At 39.1% G+C, this 23,993-nt stretch overlaps 1 protein-coding gene across 3 annotated transcripts in view; it reads right to left on the bottom strand.

Annotated features, from left to right (window-relative positions):
* Nucleotides 1–23,993, bottom strand: part of wizb (WIZ zinc finger b) — a 143,170-nt gene that overhangs the window by 24,024 nt on the left and 95,153 nt on the right. Inside the window, exons 10-14 of one of the 3 annotated variants that reach the window (XM_061973504.2) lie at nucleotides 19,611–20,129; nucleotides 19,099–19,539; nucleotides 14,313–14,810; nucleotides 6,363–6,623; nucleotides 6,090–6,299 (exon numbers count right to left, since the gene is read on the bottom strand). In XM_061973504.2, the coding sequence (XP_061829488.1) occupies nucleotides 6,090–6,299; nucleotides 6,363–6,623; nucleotides 14,313–14,810; nucleotides 19,099–19,539; nucleotides 19,611–20,129 (1,929 nt within the window). Of the gene's footprint in view, nucleotides 1–6,089; nucleotides 6,624–14,312; nucleotides 14,811–19,098; nucleotides 19,540–19,610; nucleotides 20,130–23,993 lie in introns of all 3 variants that reach the window. The other 2 variants (XM_061973503.2, XM_072915706.1) reach the window with 2 other exon arrangements.

Genomic DNA, 23,993 nt, shown 5'->3' with positions numbered 1-23,993 from the left:
GCTGATCACATGGGACAGTTAATAATGTAATGCAACCTTTAAAAATCATTACGCGGTGATCGCGATCCCAAAAATAAACTTTTCTTGCATGATAATGTCCAGAAAAATTCGCTTTATATTACTATAGAGTCCTTTTAACGAATGAGTTTGATGGTTTATCACAAACCTTAAATGAAAGAAGTCCTTTGTTCTCCTGCACCATGCATGCGCAATCCTGTCGGCTGTATTTCACAGCACGACATACTGTTAAAAGTGTTTATACTATTTATACTTTTAATTAACAAATTGAAGTCTTGTGAAAGGTTGACAGGATAACTGGCATTAACTGTCAAAATAATTTCAAACTATTGAAGTTAGCTTACAGAATAAACATGTCAATCAACCCATATGATTTTTGCTGTAATATTTTTGTTTTGAAAAGTCACTGTGACTGATAGAAAAGTGATGGTTTTAGCAACATTTTAACTTGTCTGAATGCTAATAATCATTTTGCGTCGGGGGGCGAAGCCCTGAACCCTCCACCGGGACTTTGTCCTGGACCTACCGGGGCCTGCGGCCCTTGGACCCTGGCTACTAGGTTTTTCTGATTTAAAAGTTGGCAGGTATGGTGAGGTTATAAAGCTTTTTCCTGTTAAAGAAAGGAGACTGATCCAATGCAGCTCAGACTTGCGCGTGCCACGCTGTCACGACCCAGACGCACACCAGTGCGCAATCATATGGGAGCCGCGCTGAGCGCACCTCCAAGCGCGTCTCGCTGCCGGCGACGGCCAGGTATGGGCCCACGCTCCAGCGCCATCCATTTTCAGGGCTAGTTGATTCGGCAGGTGGGTTGTTACACACTCCTTAGCGGGTTCCGACTTCCATGGCCACCGTCCTGCTCTCTATATCAACCAGGGTGAGCCCCACCCCTTTCGTGAGCGCACTGCGCGCGGAGTGACCCCTGTTACGCGCCCCCGGCAACAGGGGTGGCAAGCAGGTAAGCTGCGCGGGCGGAGCGCGCGGAGTGACCCATGTTACGAGCTCCCGGCCACGGGGGTGGCGGGCAGGTAAGCTGCTTACCTGCTGCGCGTGACGCCGGCCGCGGCGAAAGCGGACGAGGCGGGGTGTCGGTGCGGTGGGCGCGGTAGTGACCCTGGACGTGCGTCGGGCCCTTCTCGCGGATCGCCTCAGCTACGGCTCCCGGTGGGGCCCTCTCGGGGGAAGGGGCCTCGGTCCCGGACCCCGGCGAGGCGTCCCTTCTCCGCTCCGTAAAAGTGTCCATCTCTTTTCTTTTTTCTTCTTCTGTTGTGGCATATGCAGCAGGTGCCTGCTCGTTTTTCGTATGTGGGTAACAACATTTAACTATGTATATATATTTCCGAATTGGTTTAACTGCAACCCGCAAAAAAAAAAAAAAAAAAAAAAAAAAAAAATCTAATTAATCCGCCCGACCCGACCCGCGAGCAGATAAAATCTTATTTTTTTTAATTTCATCCGCCCGATCCGCGGATAATGCGCGGACTCCGCGGTTGTGTCCACAAACCGCGCATCTCTAGTAGCTGCCATCGTGTCACCATCTGGTGGCCAGAGATGGTAACTCAACCATTAATTATACTTGTAAAGGAAAATGTAGCACAGTTATATTTATATGACCCAATCCACACAACCTTCCCGAGTCATGGTGCAGAAAAAAAACAACAACCAGCACAAACATTAAACAAACATGGTCACACATAACACAACCAGTTCATTGCAGTTAGTGGATATTATACAAAAGGTCCAATCAACATTAACAAAAACTATCAAAATTAAGATACTCAACTATATATATATATATATATATATATATATATATATATATATATATATATATATATATATATATATGCATATTTATATATATGTAGATATATATGTAATTATATGTATATATGCATGTATATATTTATATGTATATATATATATATATATATATATATATATATATATATATATATATATATATATATATATATACACAGTATATTGTGCTGAGTACGCTCGACTATATATACATATATATATATATATATATATATAGATGAGTACGGTAAACATGGTATATACAGTATATATAGTTGAGTGTTGTTTACGCTCAACAATATGTATGTATATTGTTAAACGTTGTTGACACACACATACTGTATATATATATGTATATATATATATATGTATATATATATATATATATATATATATATATATATATATATATATATATATATATATATATATTGTATATATGCATATATATATGTTTATATATATACAGTGTTTCCCACACATTCATTTATTTGTCGCGGCCCGCCACGAAAGAATTACATCCGCCACAAATGGATTTTTCGGCTTTTGACTCGCTCGACCACTCATAAAAGCAATGGGACTCTGTCTGTGAATGTTGCTTTTAGTTACAACTCCGGTGCAGTAGGTGGCGGTAGCCTACTATGCATTGTAACTCCGCCAATAGCACTTAATTCACCTGGTGGGCCAGAAGAAGAAGAAGAAGAAGAAGAAGAAGACGACGACGACGAAGTAAAAGAACGGACCGACCGGATCAAAATACGAGGGTAATATAGGTTATAGGTAGATAGCTATAGCTGCATCGCTCACGGCTCGTCATATATTTAACGTTAATCCGCGATTCCACCGAGCGTTTCACTGACGGTGAGCAGCCTGACGCTGCTTCATTAACACCGCCGCTGTTTTATTCGGGGGCCAGGGCAGACACACGCAGTAACAGTCACCTGTTACCATACCGACGAGCTAACGTGTCCAGGTTATAACCCTGTTGTCAATAAATACACGTGGAGACGGTGCTTCAGATACTGCATTAATACTGAAGCTAAATTGTCCACTGTAGCATGTGAATGCAATGAAAAGAATAAAATCTGAGCCAACCAGCTGTTAAAATGTTGTCCAGGTTAATGTTTTGGCCATTAAAGGCCCTTCATTTCAAGATTTCAACTGTGATCGGGCTTTAAACAGGTGGCTGACCTGTTCAGATGGGTGTAACTGCTACTGGTCAAATAATGTGAAATAGCATTTAATTTTACATGTATGCAATGCCATTTAAATGTAATTATAGATAATAATAACAATAATAAATACTGTGTGGTGTTGTAAATAGTCAATGGGAAGAATTTTAGTAAGATATAAGCCATGAGCACTACACAGCCAGAAAAAAACCTAGGCAGGACAAGTAAAAATATTGGGGCAAGTAGATTTGAGAAGTCGGGCAAGTAGAAAAAAACTTTAACGTTGAACCCTGCATGTGTTGAGCTGCTGCCGCTTAAGGTTAGACGGCACTGTACATAGAGCGGTTCTGCTCGTTAGTAATAAATTCTAATGTTGGATGTTCACTCCTTCACACAGATGAGTATAGAAAAATATTTTCAACGGCCGAAAAGGGCTCGACTTGGAGAGGAGGTAGGCCTACAGTCCGGACCACAGGAGGTATTATCAAAACGGTGTAGACACTTAGAAATCTCATAAGGAAAGTAAACAGACGTCCATCAGTGTGAAAATTAATTTGCTTCCAATACTTCCAGGCTTCAACTAGTGCCGCAGCTGTGGCAGCTGGCGCAGCTGAGGCAGTAAGAGAGGGTGAGGAGGAAGGGATAGTAAGTACGTAGGGAGAAGTTGTAGAAGAGGAGGAAGACAGGCAGCATGTAGAGCCAGCTAGGGCGGAGGCAACAGGTGAGACTCAGCAAACACTGAAAAATAAAGCAGGGTCAGATCAGAAATGCACTTTTCTCATGAAAAGGGTCCTATTTTATATTCTTATGTGCCTTATAGAGAGGACCACGACAAAACATAGAGCGACTGGTTTCGATCCAGAATGGCTAAAATGCCACAATTTAAGTCATGGCTGTATAACACCCAGCACGGTAAGCTCCAGTGTCTCCCTCTTCTCTGGAGGAGGGTCTGGCGAGCGAGACTAGCTCCAGTGCGACCTGTTCAGCAGCAGCAGCAGGAGGAGGAGGAGGAGGTTGACTGACTGTGGCAGGACACCTCTGCCTCTGTTTCACTTTATGTTGCTGGTAAATAATATGGTTGTAGTAGTAGGCTAAAGTTAAATGATTTAGTATGCACTAATTAAAGGGGCAGAGCTTTAAGAGACATTTTAGCTTTTATATTTTATAAGATATATTTTTTGTAAGAACCACAATTAATAAATATATTTCAGTGAATAACTAATTGTTCAAATCTGTATATAAATATGTACATAAAGTGTTGTAATTATATTCCAACTCCGCGTTCTTCTTGGTCATCGCCGCTGCCGCCCCCCGACCACACCACCACAAATATATGCCTGTCCTGTGGGAAACACTGAGATATATATATATATATATATATATATATATATATATATATATATATATATATATATATATATATATATATATATATATATATACATACATACATACAGGTAAAAGCCAGTAAATTATAATATTTTGAAAAACTTGATTTATTTCAGTAATTGCATTCAAAAGGTGTAACTTGTACATTATATTTATTCATTGCACACAGACTGATGCATTCAAATGTTTATTTCATTTAATTTTGATGATTTGAAGTGGCAACAAATGAAAATCCAAAATTCCGTGTGTCACAAAATTAGAATATTACTTAAGGCTAATACAAAAAAGGGATTTTTAGAAATGTTGGCCAACTGAAAAGTATGAAAATGAAAAATATGAGCATGTACAATACTCAATACTTGGTTGGAGCTCCTTTTGCCTCAATTACTGCGTTAATGCGGCGTGGCATGGAGTCGATGAGTTTCTGGCACTGCTCAGGTGTTATGAGAGCCCAGGTTGCTCTGATAGTGGCCTTCAACTCTTCTGCGTTTTTGGGTCTGGCATTCTGCATCTTCCTTTTCACAATACCCCACAGATTTTCTATGGGGCTAAGGTCAGGGGAGTTGGCGGGCCAATTTAGAACAGAAATACCATGGTCCGTAAACCAGGCACGGGTAGATTTTGCGCTGTGTGCAGGCGCCAAGTCCTGTTGGAACTTGAAATCTCCATCTCCATAGAGCAGGTCAGCAGCAGGAAGCATGAAGTGCTCTAAAACTTGCTGGTAGCGGCTGCGTTGACCCTGGATCTCAGGAAACAGAGTGGACCGACACCAGCAGATGACATGGTACCCCAAACCATCACTGATGGTGGAAACTTTACACTAGACTTCAGGCAACGTGGATCCTGTGCCTCTCCTGTCTTCCTCCAGACTCTGGGACCTCGATTTCCAAAGGAAATGCAAAATTTGCATGGTTGGGTGATGGTTTGGGGTGCCATGTCATCTGCTGGTGTCGGTCCACTCTGTTTCCTGAGATCCAGGGTCAACGTTTTTCATACTTTTCAGTTGGCCAACATTTCTAAAAATCCCTTTTTTGTATTAGCCTTAAGTAATATTCTAATTTTGTGACACACGGAATTTTGGATTTTCATTTGTTGCCACTTCAAATCATCAAAATTAAATGAAATAAACATTTGAATGCATCAGTCTGTGTGCAATGAATAAATATAATGTACAAGTTACACCTTTTGAATGCAATTACTGAAATAAATCAAGTTTTTCAAAATATTCTAATTTACTGGCTTTTACCTGTATATATACATACATACACATATATAATTTGTGCACATATATAATTTAGAATTATTTTTTTATGTTGATTGGACTTTTTTTTAATAATATCCACAAACTTCAATGAGCAGGTTGTGTTATGTGTGAACATGTTTGTTAAATGTTTGTGCTGTTTGGGTTTTTTTCTGCACCATGACGAGGGAAGGTTGTTTAGATTGGGTCATATAAATAAAATAAATATATATATATATATATATATATATATATATATATATATATGTATATATATATACATACACACACTGTATACATATATGTATGTATATATATATATATATATATATATATATATATATATATATACTGTATGTATATACATATATACTGTATGTATATATATATACAGTGTATATACAGTACCACCAGCCACATTTTTTAAGCTTTTTAAGTTTGAAACTGGAAACTGGTTTCTCTCTTACCCTTGCGGATGTGTTTGTCTATGGAGGGTTTTTTTTTCATCGGGAAGTCGGGCGATAGAGGTGAGAAAGTCTTGCGCTGATGCTGGGCACTTTCCGCAGACTGGGCTTCATCCGGCTGTTTGTTTAGTGGGGATATCCTGACGATCTTCGGCGAGGAGGGAATACTGGAGGAGCCCAGAGAGCCCAGGCCGTGCTTAGGAAACCTGGACCCTGATGACAGTATGCTGAGAGGGGACTTACGAAACTTGGACTGATAGGGAGAAACGCACAAACCCTCGGAACTTCTGGGTGGGTTCCCCCAAGAGGGACTTTTGGCACGCTCCTTCTTCACCCCCTGAGGGCAGACAGTCAAGCCTCGCTTGTGGATGATCTCCCGTAGCGTGTCAATGGGCGACCCGTTGACAGTCCACTCTGTGATGCCCATCTGGCGCAGGTGAGACCGGGCGTGGCTGGAGAGGCCTTTACGGTTCTCAAAGTACTCTCCGCAGAACTCACAGCGGATATCTCGTGTAGGCTCTACTTCACGAGACATGGCTAGGGTGGAACCAAAAAAAAGATAGTCATGAACGTAGTATACAAATACAGTGTAAAGCAGTGATTCCCAACCACTGTGTCGCGGCACATCATCAATGATTTATTAAATTTCACTTAATTGGTTCGAAAAAAAAAAAAAATTCCCTTGCCTTGATTAACAATGCCAGTGTTAATTTTTTTTAAAGATTAAAGACAAAAATCCGACATTGAGCAGTTTTGATCTTTATGTATGTAAAGTGCTACGATAATATCAACACAGCACACACATAATGATTCTGTCGCACCACCAAGTCTTGAACAAGTTTGATCTAAAGGTGTGAGCGGATCAGTCTGATAAAGATATTGATGTACAGAGACATCTAGGATAAAAACCGACTCTTCTTATCCAACCTGATAAAGCTTGAGAGGTGCTGCAAAAAGGAAAGGGTGAAACTGCCCAAAGATAGGTGTACCAAGCTTGTGGCATCATATTAAAAAATACTTGAGGCTGTAATTGCTGTGAAAGGTCCATCAAAAAAGTATTGAGCTAAGGCTGTGAATATTTATATGTGATTTTTTATTTTTTTTATACATTTGCAAAATAAACAAAAAAAAAAAACTTCACGTTGTCCTAATGGGGTATTGTGTGTAGAATTTTGAGGACAAAAATGAATGTATTCCATTTTGGAATAAGGCTGTAACGTCTCAGGCCAACACGGAGCATGCTTTTATATGTCGTTTAGCCAAGACACATTTATTTTCATATCCGAAGGCACACCACCAGCAGATGAAGTAAAAAAAAAATGAAACTCAGTAGCCTATATTGTGTACATAAAGTCGTTCTCATCAAATACCAGACGCAATTGTTCGATATAAATTTAAAGCATAATCATCCATGCATCACAATATCTCCTGTCTCAAAGTAGTGTCATGGCCTGTTTTATTTGAATTTTTTTTGGTGTTTTCCTATGTGTAGTGTTTTAGTTTCTGTCTTGTACATTTATTTTGGTGGCTTTTCCTGTTTTGTTGGTGTTTTCGTGTAGCAGCTTCACGCCTTCCTTTGAGCGCTATTCCCCGCACCTGCTTTGGGTTAGCAACCAAGACTTGCTAATTGTCATGTCATCTACATACGTACTTTGTGGACTCTCTCTGCTCGACACGCTGTAAGTCTTTGCTGTCGTCCAGGATTCAGTTTTTGTAGCCAGTTCTACTAAACATATTAAATAGAGATGTCCGATATTATCGGCCGATAAATGCGTTAAAATGTAATATCGGAAATTATCGGTATCGTTTTTTTTAATTATCGGTATCGTTTTTTTTTTGTTTTTTTTTTATTAAATCAACATAAAAAACAAGATACACTTACAGTTAGTGCACCAACCCAAAAAACCTCCCTCCCCCATTTACACTCATTCACACAAAAGGGTTGTTTCTTTCTGTTATTAATACTGTGGTTCCTACATTATATATCAATACAGTCTGCAACTGATACAGTCCGTAAGCACACATGATTGTGCGTGCTGCTGGTCCACTAATAGTACTAACCTTTAACAGTTAATTCTACTAATTTTCATTAATTACTAGTTTCTATGTAACTGTTTTTAATATTGTTTTACTTTCTTTTTTATTCAAGAAAATGTTTTTAATTTATTTATCTTATTTTATTTTATTAATTAAAAAAAAAAAGTACCTTATCTTCACCATACCTGGTTGTCCAAATTAGGCATAAAAATGTGTTAATTCCACGACTGAATATATCGGTAGATATCGGTATCGGTAATTAAAGAGTTGGACAATTTCGGAATATCGGATATCGACAAAAAGCCATTATCGGACATCCCTAATATTAAACCTACTCAGTGGCCTTGTTATTAGAGTGCCCGCCTTGAGATCGGTAGGTTGTGAGTTCAAACCCCGGCCGAGTCATACCAAAGACTATAAAAATGAGACCCATTACCTTCCTGCTTGGCACTCAGCATCAAGGGTTGGAATTGGGGGTTAAATCACCAAAATGATTCCCGGGCACGGCCACCGCTGATGCTCACTGCCTCCTCACCTCCCAGTGGGTGAACAAGGGGATGGGTCAAATGCAGAGGAGACCTTTCACCACAACCAGTGTGTGTGTGACAATCATTGGTACTTTAACTTTAACTTTCAGTTTCATTTTGCACAGCCATCCCTATGTTTTAATGTCTTTTCTTAGCGGCACGACATCTCCAAATCAACGGGCGACCTGCTGCCACCTACTGATATGGAAAAATATAAAATGGTTAATGTGCCGAGCTATACACATTATTTGCGGATTATAATTATTGGTTTGCTAAAAAATATTTTAAGGTGAAACTACATTATTTCCCACGGCACGCCAGACAATATCTCACGGCACATTAGTGTGCCGCGGCAGAGTGGTTAAAAACACTATTGTAATGCCATGCTTTCTGGTCTTCCCAAGAATAGTATTGGAAGTCTACAATTATTACAAAACTCAGCTGCACGCGGGTTGACGAGGACCAGAGGGAGCACATTACACCAGTTTTAAAGTCGCTGTATTGGCTCCCCGTCCGCTTCAAGGTCGATTTTCAAGTTCTATTATTCATTTTTAAAAGTCTTATTGGCCTTGCTCCTTTTTATCTATCTGAAAAGCTTTCACCGTATCAACCCTCACGGATCCTGAGGTCCTCTGGCACCGGACAGCTTTACCAAATACCAGAACAATGACCCACGGTGAGGTGTCATTTAGCCACTATGACCCCCGCCTTGGAACAGCTTGCCAGATAGCCTCAGGACTGCAGAGTTCAGTTGAGTTTCAGTTAATGTGGAACATGCATACGATACAATGTAATGCATCACATATTTCCAGTTGTTTCCTTACAGCACGTCCGAAAAGGAGTAGGAAGAAGCTCAGCTTATTTAATACTACCTCTTTTCATACCATAGCAATTGTATCCCATTTCCCTGTTCTCTGTAACAGAGCAGTGAACACATAAATAATAAATAAATAATATACCATAGTAAGCAAACAAATATTAAATACATAAATAATCTTGGTCTCAATTAAAAAAAAAGGGTTCAAGATGTTCATAATTCTTGTTTTGTGTACTTTGTGAACACTTGTAGTTTGAACAGTCTCTTAAACTGAATCGTATTGGTGCTTTGTTTGATTTATTTGGTTAATCCATTCCATAATTTAATTCCACATACTGATATGCTAAAGGTTTTAAGTTTTATACGAGAATACAAATATTTTAAATTAGATTTTCCTCTAAGGCAGGGTTCCCAAACTACAGCCCGCGGACCGGATCCGGCCCCCCAGCATCCAAAATCCGGCCCACAGGAAGTCCCAAGTAAAAAAAAAAAGTTGTATTTATTTATTTATTTTATTTTTTTTAATCTTTCCTTTCTAATCTATTTTCTACCGCTTGTTACTCTTGGTGTCTCCTAGCCGCTCAGGCAAATCATATTGTCTAAAAATGAATTTTCCCATCGATAACGTGACAATGTTAAATGTTGATGAACATCAATGTTAATTGATGTTAAATGACAAAACGGATTATAAAGACAATGTATATATACATATATATATATATACATATATATACATATACATATATATACATATATATATACATATATATATATATATACTGTACATACATATATATATATATATATATATATATATATATATATATATATATACACATATACATACAGCCTGGCCCCCGGCCAAATTTTTTTAACCCAATGCGGCCCTCGAGTCAAAAAGTTTGGGGACCCCTGCTCTAATGTTATATTTCTCCTCTTTTGTTGAGAAGAATTGTTGTACATTCTTGGGTAGCAGGTTATAGTTTGCTTTGTACATAATTTTAGCTGTTTGCAAATGAAAATTTGTGATTTAATAAATAAAGTGTTTGAATGTTCACTATATCCAACATTATATATTCTTATAACTGATCTTTTTTGTAACACAGTTAATGAAGGAAGTGTACATTTGTAGTTATTTACCATATTTCTACACAATAACTCAGATATGTAACACTAGTGAGCAGTAAAGAATATGAAGTGATTTTTGGTCCAGAACATGTTTTGCTTTATTCATTATTGACGTGTTTCTTGCTACTTTATGTTTTTTTGTTTTTTTTACATAAGATTTCCAATTAATTTTATTATCTCCTATTACACCCAAAATGTGTTTTATTTTACTCTTTCAATATCTACTCCACCTATCTGTATTTGTGTTTGACTTTCTCTTCTACTGTTACCAAATAGCATTATTTTAGTTTTACTGAGATTCAAAGATAGTCTGTTTTTGTCAAACCATCTTTTTTAATTTGTTCATTTTTTCTGTTAGTATTTGTATTAGCTTTTGTGAACAAAACACAGTTGTATCATCTGCAAATAATACTAACTTTAAGTCCTTTGTAACTTTACAAATGTCGTTTGTATAGAGATTGAACAATTTTGGTCCGAGTATTGATCCCTGAGGTACGCCACAAAATATTTTCAGCTCTGTGGAAGCCTATCTTCACGTATTGTTTTCCCGTTGGTTAAGTAGCTTCTCAATGCAGCCATCTCTGTAAATAATTCAATGTATATACTCTGATGATTAACTTGTGTGATGACTGTTTTATGCTGATAGTATATATTTGTACCATGAACTGATTTACGTGGACCCCGACTTAAACAAGTTGAAAAACTTATTTGGGTGTTACCATTTAGTGGTCAATTGTATGGAATATGTACTGAACTGTGCAATCTACTAATAAAAGTTTCAATCAATCAAAAATTCTTCCCTGAAGTTCTTCAAATCAGTGTTATCTTCTTGCATGGCATGCAACTGTTGGCACAACGATGCATTCTCCTCGTTCAGCTTCTCCACCTGTTGTTTTAATGCATTCATTTCTTCTCCGAACATTCTAAATTCCACTATATCTTTACGATTTTCTTTTCTTTCCTGTTCTTAGATATCTGCAACATATTTTTGTACACCGTTGATGATCTGTTCCTCGAGAGTGTTGACCTCGCTTTGTAGAGTTACTACTAACTCTTTCAAGTCTGGTTGCACCCCTGGTAACGGTCTATTGCCCCGTTGGCGGCTTCTAGTCGTGCTCATGGTAGATCTTATTGATCACTTGTGTGGTCAGAAGCTTTTAAAATATGTCCAACTCCTTCGTTTTTGTTGTTTAGCTTTGGGTTGATAGGCAACGGCTTTGAGCTAGCATTTAGCTAGTTAGCCCCCGGCTTTCAAGGCGCTTTTGGTTCACTTATTTTGGCAAATCTGTGCCTCCCGCTGGGCAGCGTTGAAGTCGAATATTTTAGCAAGCTGTCTTGTTGCAGTGATCACAATCAGTAGTCGGAAATTACAGTTTTTTGGTCAAAGAGACCCTTGAAATAATAATTTAAAAAAAGGCTAGAGACACCTTTTTTACTGGTCATCTTAAACTCTTATATCTTTTTCTTTATTATTTTACTGTGTTGTTTTCTATCTTAATTACTAATATTCTGACTGTTATTCTCTCAATATTTTGTTTTTATTAACTTATTAATGCAATATTTGTATTTTATTATTACCTATATTATATTTTGTGTTTTATACTATTTTTTAGATGGAGTTAATTTTACTTTTTTTCCCCCAGAGTTGACGCCTCAAAGGTGGCGTTTTTCCTCAAATTCTCAGTACCATGCCTTGTTTTGTTTCTTGCGCTTTGTTATTGTCAATAGTATTGTGTCTGTGTCAATTTATGTGTGTGTTTTCTTCTTATATACTGTATATATATTTTTTTTTACAGCACTTTGTGTTGGACCAGAGGGCGGGAGCACATTACACCAGTTTTAAAGTCGCTGCATTGGCTACCCGTCCGATTTTAAAGTTCTATTGTTAGTGTATTCTTCTCTTGGTATTTTTTTTTGTACAGCACTTTGTGTTTGCCATATACAGTCGTGGTCAAAAGTTTACATACACTTGTGAAGGACATAATGTCATGGCTGTCTTGAGTTTCCAATAATTTATACAACTCTTATTTTTTTGTGATAGAGTGATTGGAGCACATACTCACAAAAACCATTCATGAAGTTTGGTTCTTTTATGAATTTATTATGGGTCTACTGAAAATGTGACCAAATCTGCTGGGTCAAAAGTATACATACAGCAACATACATTATCAATTTTGGTGATGTAGAAAAGTTACAATCAAATCAAATTAGCTTCAGGGCATGGCCTCTTAACTTCATGTGAGTGATTATGATTGACGACACCTGTTGACTTCTCTGAGCCCCTTTAAATACGGCTCATTAGACTCGGTTACAAACGCGACAATGGGAAAGTCAAAGGAACTCAGCACAGATGTGAAAAAACGAATCGTTGACTTGAACAAGTCAGGAAAGTCACTTGGAGCCAATTGTTCGTAAGTACAAAGTGCATGGCACAGTTTTGTCACTGCCATGATCAGGAAGAAAACGCAAGCTATCAGCTGCTGCTGAGAGAAAATTGGTCAGGATGATCAAAAGTCAACCGATAACCACCAAAAAGCATGTCTGCAATGAATTGGAAGCTGCTGGAACCCAGGTGTCAGTGTACACAGTCAAGCGTGTTTTGCATCGCCATGGACTGAGAGGCTACCATGCAAAAAGGAAGCCCTTGCTCCAGAAGCGACACCTTAAAGCTCGTCTAACGTTTGCTGCTGATCACATGGATAAAGATAACACTTCCTGGAGGAAAGTTCTGTGGTCAGATGAAACAAAAATTGAGCTGTTTGGCCACAATACCCAGCAATATGTTTGGAGAACAAAAGGTGAGGCCTTTAATCCCAGGAACACCATTCATACCGTCACGCACAGTGGTGGTAGTATTATGCTCTGGGTCTGATTTGCTGCCAATGGAACTGGTGCTTTACAGAGAGTAAATGGGACAATGACAAAGGAGAATTACCTAAAAATTCTTCAGGACAACCTAAAATCATCAGCTTGGAGGTTGGGTCTCGGGCGCAGTTGGGGGTTCCAACAAGACAATGACCCCAAACACATGTCAAAAGTGGTAAAGGAATGGCTAAATCAGGCTAGAATTAAGGTTTTAGAATGGCCTTCCCAAAGTCCTGAATTAAACCCCATCGAGAACATGTGGACAATGCTGAAGAAACAAGTCCATGTCAGAAAACCACCAAATGTAGCTGAACTGCACCAATTTTGTCAAGAGGAGTGGTCAAAAATTCAAGCAGAAGCTTGCCAGAAGCTTGTGGGTGGCTACCAAAAGCGCCTTATTGCAGTGAAATTTGCCAAGGGACATGTAACCAAATATTAACATTGCTGTATGTATACTTTTGACCCAGCAGATTTGGTCACATTTCCAGTAGACCCATAACAAATTCATAAAAGAACCAAACTTCATGAATGTTTTTTGTGACAAACAAGTATGTGCTCCAATCACTCTATCACAAAAAAATAGGAGTTGTAAAAATTATTGGAAACTCAAGACAGAAGAACATTATGTTCTTTACAAGTGTATGTAAACTTTTGATCGCGACTGTCCATACTGCTATATAAATAAAGTTGGATTTCATTTGATTAGAACAAAATGTGGAAAAAGTGAAGCGCTGTAAATACTTTCCAGATGCGCTGTATGCAGAATGAAGATTGTGTCAAGTAAATCATTTGCCTTGGCTCAGTGAATGTTGGAAAACACGGGTGTAAAGGATAAATATATCAAATAGTTACCCAAGTTGAGGGGCAGCCCACTGTCAGAACCGCTCCATCCAGGGCTGACACGATCGGTGGGAAAACTGTGACGGCCACCGCCTCCAGCTTCAGGAGCCGTGACCTCCAGCTGCACCGGCTCAGGCTTGATCTTGAGGATGAGCCCAGAGGAAGTTGGCGGAGTTGAGCCCGACTTAAACGCAGCAGACTGAGGAGGACTGGGGGAGCTGGTGAAGGGCAGGCGGCTGAGGAGGGACGATGGCGAGGAGCGGGTGGACAGTGGGGAACGCGGTGGACCGGGAGAAGACGGAGGTGGGCTTTTCAGAGGTTTTAGAGGAAGGGCGCAAGGCAAGCCCCGTCTTTTGATGAGCTCCCTCAGGGTGTCGATAGGGGAACCGTTGACGGACCACTCAGTGATGCCCATTTGACGCAGGTGGGAACGAGCATGGCTGGATAATCCTTTCCGGTTCTCGAAATACTCCCCACAGAATTCACAGCCGATTTCCTTTAGAGGATCTCCTAGTGGTTAGAAAATAGATGATATTTGTCTATTGCCAGACCGCTTCAATGTTAGCAAGCTTTCTTTGTTTAGAAGTAAATTTTCCTGATGAATAACTACTCTACTTTTTTCTGCAGCTGTTACATACACTGTAACATTGTAAATGGTAATTGGGATTTGTTATATATTGTATGTATTATATACTATATATTAGGGCTGGGCGATATATCCATATACGCGATATATCGCGGGTTTGTCTCTGTGCGATATAGAAAATGACTATATCGTGATATTCGAGTATACGTTCTCACGCAGTTGCTTTTAGCTGCTGGCATTACACGACAGGCTCTTCCCACTCCTTCTTGCGTCTCCTTCTCACAGACAGCAAGCGCACCTTCTACATACGTCACATACGTATACGCCCTCGCGGAGCAGAGAGGTAGCGGCATGGGTAACGTTAGCTGTGGTGCGAGTGGTAATACGAGAGAAAGAAGGTGCGAATCTGGTAACAAATGAAGGAAGAATTAATTCCTAAGAAAAACAGCAGGAGGTCCATCATCTGGCGGTGGTTTGGCTTCAAGTGGGAATATGTCGAACAGACAACCGAAATTTGTCAAGTGTGGGGCAAAAGCGTTTCTACAAAAAGTAGCATTGCTGCTAATATGTAGCATCATTTGAAAAGTTACCTGCTAGAGCAGGGGTCGGGAACCTTTTTGGCTGAGAGAGCCATGAAAGCCAAATATTTTCAAATGTATTTCCGTGAGAGCCATATTATAGTTTATTTAACCCTGAATACAACAAAATGCGTGCATTTTTAAGTAAGACCAACATTTTTAGAGTATAATATGTCTCTTATTCTTTTTAATAACATTGTTATTGTGAAGCTATCGAATAATAAATAAAATACTTCTTACCATTAATGCGACTTCTTGAACAGGTGCGGTAGAATACGGATGGATGGATTAAAATGCATGAGAATGTTTTTTTAAACGTTATTTTTAACACTGTGATTACCGGCGGAATTATTCATTACTTATCGTGTTCAAGCAATGTCAGCTAAAATTGATCTGAGAGCCAGATGCAGTCATCAAAAGAGCCACATCTGGCTCGAGAGCCAAAGGTTCCCTACCCCTGTGCTAGAGAATGAAGAGTGCTTACTGCGCATGTCAACATCTCCATTCGGTGCCACACGCCCACACCATCAAAATGTAGAGGCAAACATTTCCAGAGATCAAAACCGTATGAAAAAAAGAGTCCACAACAAAAGGAGATAACGTCTGCAGGAACCTACCACATAGCGAAGGACGAACACTTTTTGATTTCCTATTATGCCGCTCAATTTTATTTGACACTTATTTAAATATCTTGTGTGACATCATGTTTTTAAACTATTGTAGTGGCGTTCTGTACAAAAAGTGCACTTTAATTTAGTGTTGTTTTGATATGTCATCTTAGTGACATCATGCACAAAAGTGCACTAATAGTTTGTTTTAAAATGTCTCTGACAATCTTGCACTTTCTGTTTTGGAAATGACATGAATGTTTGTGCCACTGCATAATAAGTGTTTAATAAATACACTTTTGGTAAATTGACTTAGTTGTGATTTCCTTCTCTGCCTGAAAGTTTAAAATGAGCATATATTAATGCAGTATGAACAAGAATGTTTTAATGTAGACACATAGAATCATCATACTGCTGTGATTATATGTATCAAGTGTTCATTCAAAATATTGAGATATATATCGTGTATCGCGATATGGCCTAAAAATATTGAGATATTAAAAAAAGGTTATATCACCCAGCCCTACTATATATATATTGAAATAAATACTTCAATTCAATTCAATATAATGTGTAAATATTACATATATGTTATATTTTGGATGGTATATTTTTAGTCTACTTTTTACCTTTTGTTTTCGCCCTCTTTTTGTGCTCTTCTCCTTTCCATCCTTTGTAACTGAGCTACTGTGTGGAACAATTTCCCTTGTGGATCATTAAAGTTTGTCTAAGTCTAAAAAGCAAAAACAGTTATCTTGTATGACAAGCTATCATGTGTGTTAATTAGAGATGTCCCGATAACGAACCGTGGGCCCATATTTGCTTTTTTTAACTGGTCGGCGGATGATGAGCTGTTTACACGGCGAAAGATTGTACTCCCGTGAAAAGTTCCTTTAAAATGGATGCAGGCTCAGGAAGACATAATTACATTTCATAATTCCTTGCTGCATATTCCTGTCTTGCCAGAACACCGGCTCAAATTTGAGAGCAGGCTGCAACAAACAGCCACTTCTAAGATACTAATCCTCACCACCACGGTGGAAAATGAACAAACATTTTTCCTAGTATTATTATCACTGGAAGACTAGAAGAAAAGGAATGTGTAAGCATGCAACACGGCCAGTTCTAAGATTAACTACATTCCTCCATAAAATAGATAAACAGCTCTAATACATTTCTATATTACTTAAAAGAAAACTGGTTTTGTTTAGTAAAATTCTACCCAAACATTTAATAAAGTCAAATACAAATAAGGCAGTAAGAGAAGTATCCAACACTTTTGTTTTCTAAAGTAAATCTGTACAGCAGATATGATCATCTACATCAACAATATGATTTGCCTGAGTAGCTGGACAGGACAGATTCAAACAAATACAAAATATAAAATAATAATAAATAAATAAATAAATAAAATAAAACTAAAATAAAACTAAAATAAAACTAAAATAAAAATAAAAATAAAATAAAATAAAATAAAATAAAAATAAAATAAAAATAAAATAAAAATAAATAAATAAATAAAATAAATTTAAAAAAAAATACAAATACAAATAAATATACCGGTATATATGTATATATTTTTATTTTATTTTTTATTTTTTTTATAGGTTTTTATAAAATTCTAATAAGAATCGCCATTCATTCTAAAATCATTTATTTTTAACACCCCTAGTAAATAACTCATTTCACAATGTACTGTGTATATCTGCGGCTTATATATGTAAACATATTTTTATCTCGTAAAATTTAGTGGGTGCGGGTTATCTACCGGTACACTGTACAGTCCGGAAAACACTGTATTTTAATTATTTTATTATTTTACTTATTTCCTTTTTTTATGGTTTGAAACAGCATTACTGTATACTTTGTATGATTTTGTTGTCTATTTTTTCTGTTTTAGTAGCTTGGCTTTATTCTTATTCACGCCACTACCTCAATATACTTTAAAGCAGGGGTGTCCCAACTTTTAGACTTGGGAGCCGCATTGGGTTAAAAAAAATTGGCTGGGGGTCGAAAGCAGACTGTATGTAAAGTAACTATATATATATATATATATATAGCCTATATATACATACATATATGTACATATTATATAATTATGATGGGTATATATAACTAATAATTAAGATATTAAGAGTATGTGAAAGTTGGACTCCTACCTCGTTTACTTCCGTGACGACCTTCTTAAAGTTTTGTAATCAATCAGAAATATCAAGCAGCTAAAATGTGCCAAACATGGATAAGTGTGGAGATAGTATTTTGTATTTCTCATCATGCTTTGTAATGGATTTAAATACCGGTAGGTCAATTTTTAATTGTGTTTGGACGTTTTTTATAATATCCACAAAGTTCACTGAGCAGGTCGTGTTATGTTTGACCGTGTGTGTTGACTATATGTGTTGGTTGCAGTTTTTTTTTTGGCGCCATGACTCGGGAACGTTGTTCGGTTTGGGTCATATGTGTGAATGCTGTGCTGTATCCCCTTCCAATCACAATTCATGGTCATTGACCTGATTAACTCACAATGGCCACAAGATGGTGACAAATTTGCAGCATTCAGATCCTCAGATATTTTAAATTAATTTGAAAATACCCCACCGACCAGATTCATTATTAAACTATTGACTCGCAGGCCAAACTGTTTGCACACCCCTGCTTTAGAGTTAAAAAAACTAAAAACGTTGTATTGTATGGTTATGCTATGATATATGTTATTATTTGAAATGTAGCAGACACATTAGATATATTTGCACAATTAAGTATCCGATAGGTATCGCCTATACCAGCCTGGATTTTACTCGGTATCGGATCTGAAAAAAAAGATCAGTGGTATCGCACATCCCTAATTTACAACAATACTAGCAAATTTTAAATTTAATAAGATAAGCTTTATAAAAATGTGTTACTGCGTTATTATTTTCGATAATCTACTGACAAAGTACCAGATCGGGACTCGGAATTGGATCTGAAACCATAAAATTGAATCGGGACATCTCTAGTTTTCCTCATTCCTCTGAGCAACTCACTTTGTGGGAGGGCCATGATCTCACCACTGCTGAGGCGGAAGACCTGCATTGAAGACGATTTTAGACGCTTGGCCGGCGGGCCGAAGGACAAGGACGAGGAAGAGGTAGCTTTGGAAGTGGACCCGCCTCCAGCTGTGGTCACCTTGTAGAGTACGGATGGAGTGGTGGACGCCAGGCTGAGAGGAGGCTTCTTTGGGGAGGAGAGCGTTGCGGCGACGCCTCGTGTTTCAGTGTCGAGTTTGAATTCGCCGGCTTTGTGCTTGAACTCGTCGGTGTCGATGAGGCGGTTCAGGAGTGCGATCGGCGAGCCTTTGGATTCGGAGTACTCCACGCCGAAGTGACGCAGGTGGGCCCTCGCATGGCTGGACAAGCCTTTCCGGGTCTCAAACCAGGCACCGCACAGCTGACAGACGATGTCCTTTTTGGGATCCACCTCCAGTGCTGCAAGTGGAGAGCAGGATTTATAGGCAAAAGCCAATAAACAATAAATCAAAAAACAATCAGACACTCACTGAGGTTGAGAGGAGCGTCGTTTTCTTGCGGGGCCCAGATCGGTTTAGATGGTGGGGCGGAGAAGTTAGAGGTCAAACTTTTCATCCCCGCAGCCTTGTGGTCTGCGGAGCGCAAGGGGGAAGACGCGGGCAGTAACGAGGAGATGGGGGCTTTCCTCACTAGCGACAAGGGGGAGCTGGAATGAGCCAGAACCGGAGAGGCACCAGGAGATGGTGTAGAGACGCAGGAGGGTGGCACCACTTTGACTGCTCGGGTCAACACGGAAAGGGATATCGGTTTCACGTCGAAGTCTCCATCCAGGTCATCACGTTTCTGGGAGTCCAGCAGAGAGGCGCTCTTGGGTGACTCCAGGTGAGACAAGCTTTTGTGGCGGTGAACATTGCACTCCTTGGCAGTTTGGTCCACGGGCGCACCGCCGCTTTCTGAAGCCCCCTGCAGCTGGTGAGAGCGGGCGTGGCTGGACATGGCACGTCTGGTCTGGAACTGAGCTCCACACAAGTCGCACTTCAAGTCATGAGCTGGAAGAAGAAAGGCCAGAGGAGTTCATTAAGGATCGTTATTGAATGACCAGGGTAAGTTTGCAAATGCTTTGACACCTCGGTTTTTGTATGCCCTGCGTTCAAAAACATTCTCAAGAACCAAAAAGGTTTGTTTCGGTTATCATAGGGCCACACATTGGGCATAACAAATTAGTCGGTTTGCACATCTAATGCTCCGCGGAATCGGGTGTCAAAACAAAAAATCCCACGAGCAATGTTCCCTCTAAGGTGCGCGCCTGTGCAACTGCGCACTGCTCAAGCGTCCTCTGCGCACGGCAAATCTATGCCACGCACAAAATCAAATAAAAAAATAAGCGCATAACAATTTTCGACACGACACGGACACGACAGAGAAAACAGTTTTCGTCATCATTGTTCAAATATTGTAACGTCTGTCGAGACGCTTTGAGGATATGAATTCCATCGATCACTTTACTGAGCAAAACTCTTTATTGTCGGCCATAAACACCAAAACATTAGTAAAAAAAATTATATCGAGCAAAACTGGTCATTTTCTGCAGTACAAACCAGACCAAAACCAACTTTGTTATATCAACAGCAGCCGCTCGCTCTTTCTCACTTGCGCCAACACATGCACATATGGCACTTAGCCAGTGATGCGTTTACAGCCACACAAAAAGTCGGACAACTCCAACACCACACATAAAGTGTCATTCCAGGTCGTTACACTATGATTTACCAATCAAATGTGTGCTTATTCTAGTGTCATTTATTAGGAATCTTAATTTATAAATATTAATCATGAAATGCTGTTAGTATATTAAATAAATACTAATAAAAATATATTTTTTACAAACAGGAAGTTGCAGGAATGTACACATGATCCCCTGCTTACATCTCATTGTGCAACATGTGAATGTTTTAATGGGAACTAAATGCAATGTCTGAAAGGGGTACAAATTATCTCCAAAGCAGGACCTCCACCCAGACAAACAATACAAGTACACAGTTCATGAAAAACAATATTTTTTGTTATTGTCATTGTAAGTGAGCCTAAAGACCTATATTAGAAAATAACCTCATGGAAATGACTGCTGTCATTTGATTATAATAATAATAAAAGAATGTTGTCTATCTGTGTTGGCCCTGCGATGAGGTGGAGACTTGTCCAGGGTGTACCCCGCCTTCTGCCCGAATGCAGCTGAGATAGGCTCTAGCACCCCCCGCCACCCCGAAAGGGACAAGCGGTAGAAAATGGATGGATGGATGGAGATTTAACTTGTTATTTAGTCAGGTTTGGGACAGGTGTGCTGCTGGTGTAGCCACAGTGTGCACGTCTGATGTTGCTCACATGGGCTCCACTGAATGCTCAGGGAGTTTTTGCGTTTGCTCACACACATGAAAAATTAGAGGGAACATTGCCCACGAGTTGGTGTCTCAGTCTCTGAAGAATGAATAGTGGTTCTTTTAAAGTTGGGACACATTCGGATTTGGTACAGGAAATCTTTTAATCATCTTTATTGTGTGTGTGTGTGTGTGTGTGTGTGTGTGTGTGTGTGTGTGTGTGTGTGTGTGTGTGTGTGTGTGTGTGTGTGTGTGTGTGTGTGTGTGTGTAGTTATTTGTTCAACTACCTTGCTTTGTTCAGTACCCTTTCATAGCTATCCAACGAAAGGAGTGCCAACTTGCTACTAGATTCCTCGACATTGTCAACAAATATCGACAATAAAATCCTTTCGCTGACAAATTCATTTGTCAACAATTGCTTCGATTTCATTGACGTCACGTCTCGGCCATTAAATATGCGTGGTGGTCAAGCTAGCTCTGCTCTCAATGGGTACTAAGCGCCATTTAGCCTTTCTCCAAGAAAAAACGCCCTATGCTTGTGTTGTTTTTGGCTGTACAAACCGTTCAAATGGCGAAAAGGATAAACTTTTCTTCAGAGTTCCTCGGGAGATAATCAAGAAGGGCGGAAGAGTGCAAGATTTTACGAAACAAGGAACAAGAACAGTAGTACACGCTGCAGTCCGAGGGAGCATAGTCGAAGAATAAATGAGTTTGCAGTGATTACTTTGTTAAAGGTTTGTTTGATATACTTTTAACCTTAAGTACACAACACGTTTGCGACGACTGTTTCGAAAAGCACAAACTCGACGAGTCTAAATAAAATAAATCAAATGTGAGTAAAACCTAAAAGAGTTAGGTTTTTACCAAAGACAACAATCATGCCGGAAATGTAATTTCAGTTCCTATATGTCTTGTACATGTTAAGAATGGACAATAAACAGCACCTTGAATAAATGAATCTTTCAGCACATACAAAATGTTGACATCTATAGTTATATTGTGATAAACAATCATAAATTAATCTTTTAACACATACAAAATGTTGACATCTAGAGTTATATTTTGATAAACAATCATAAATGAATCTTTCAGCACATACACAATGTTGATATCTATAGTTATATTTTGATAGAGACGGAAAAAAAACCATGTACAACAGCAACAAACATGGCAGAAGACGCAAAGTGAAATCATGAAATGCAACCTTACCGGAGCAAAAACGATGCATATTTATCCGGGAGAGTCTTGATACCAATGTCCTTGACCCAGACACACACAAAGAAGTTGTAGACCTCCATGCTTTTACAAGTTTTAATCTGTTTTGTCGTGTAGAATGATGTCTGGAGCACAATAGTTTGAAATTTCTGGGAAGACGACCGACGGATAATCCTTGATATCACTCGACTAATTTAAAAAAAAATCAAGTATAGGATCTATTTCATTGCATAGTTAGATTTTTTTGCTCGTATCTGATTTTTGCAGGATGATTTAAGCCTCTTTTGTACAACAACCATCTTGTCTTGGTTGACCACCACTGGTTTTCACTTCCATGAAGAAGTCACATGTCGGAATACAAGCAATAGTCGGTGACATCATCGCTCATGTTTTTCCGGACAGAAGCGAGTCAGTGCAGGCACTTGCAACAACATTGAATGTGTGGGAACATTTCCCCCTAATCTTGTTAAAGGCATACTGTGCATCTGCAAAGTAATCCCAGTGCTTCACTTTTTCCGCATTTTGTTACAGCCTTATTCCAAAATGGAATAAATTATTTTTTTCCCCTCACAATTCTACAGCTAATACCCTATTATGACAATATGAAATGTTTACTTTTTTAATTTTCAAATGTATTAAAACATTTTTTAATGTACATAAGTATTAAAGGCCTACTGAAACCCACTACTACGGACCACGCAGTCTGATAGTTTATACATCAATGATGAAATCTAAACATTGCAACACATGCCAATACGGCCGGGTTAGCTTACTAAAGTGCAATTTTAAATTTTGCGCGACATATCCTGCTGAAAACGTCTTGGTATGATGATGCCTGCGCGTGACGTCACGGATTGTAGAGGACATTTTGGGACAGCATGGTGGCCAGCTATTAAGTCGTCTGTTTTCATCGCAAAATTCCACAGTATTCTGGACATCTGTGTTGGTGAATATTTTGCAATTTGTTCAATGAACAATGGAGACAGCAAAGAAGAAAGCTATAGGTGGGAAGCGGTGTATTGCGGCAGGTGTTGTGCCGGATAACGCACCCCCGCCGTAGAATGCACCCCCTGACTGTTGTGCCGGATAACACCGCCTGTGTTTCATTGTTTACATTCCCGGAAGATGACAGTCAAGCTTTACCATTGGCCTGTGGAGAACTGGGACAACAGAGACTCTTACCAGGAGGACTTTGAGTTGGATGCACAGACGCGGTACCGTGAGTACGCATGCAGCTGCGGCTTCCAAACATTTGATCGCTTGCCCGTACGTGCGTGCCGCTATGTGCATGTCACGTACGTAACATTGGGGACTTTGGGGAA

This window comes from Nerophis lumbriciformis, linkage group LG22, assembly GCF_033978685.3.
Source record: "Nerophis lumbriciformis linkage group LG22, RoL_Nlum_v2.1, whole genome shotgun sequence".
In the NCBI taxonomy this organism is placed as follows: Eukaryota; Metazoa; Chordata; class Actinopteri; order Syngnathiformes; family Syngnathidae; genus Nerophis; species Nerophis lumbriciformis.
Note: the sequence above shows the minus strand (reverse complement) of the source record. Positions and strands in the feature narration are given on the sequence as shown.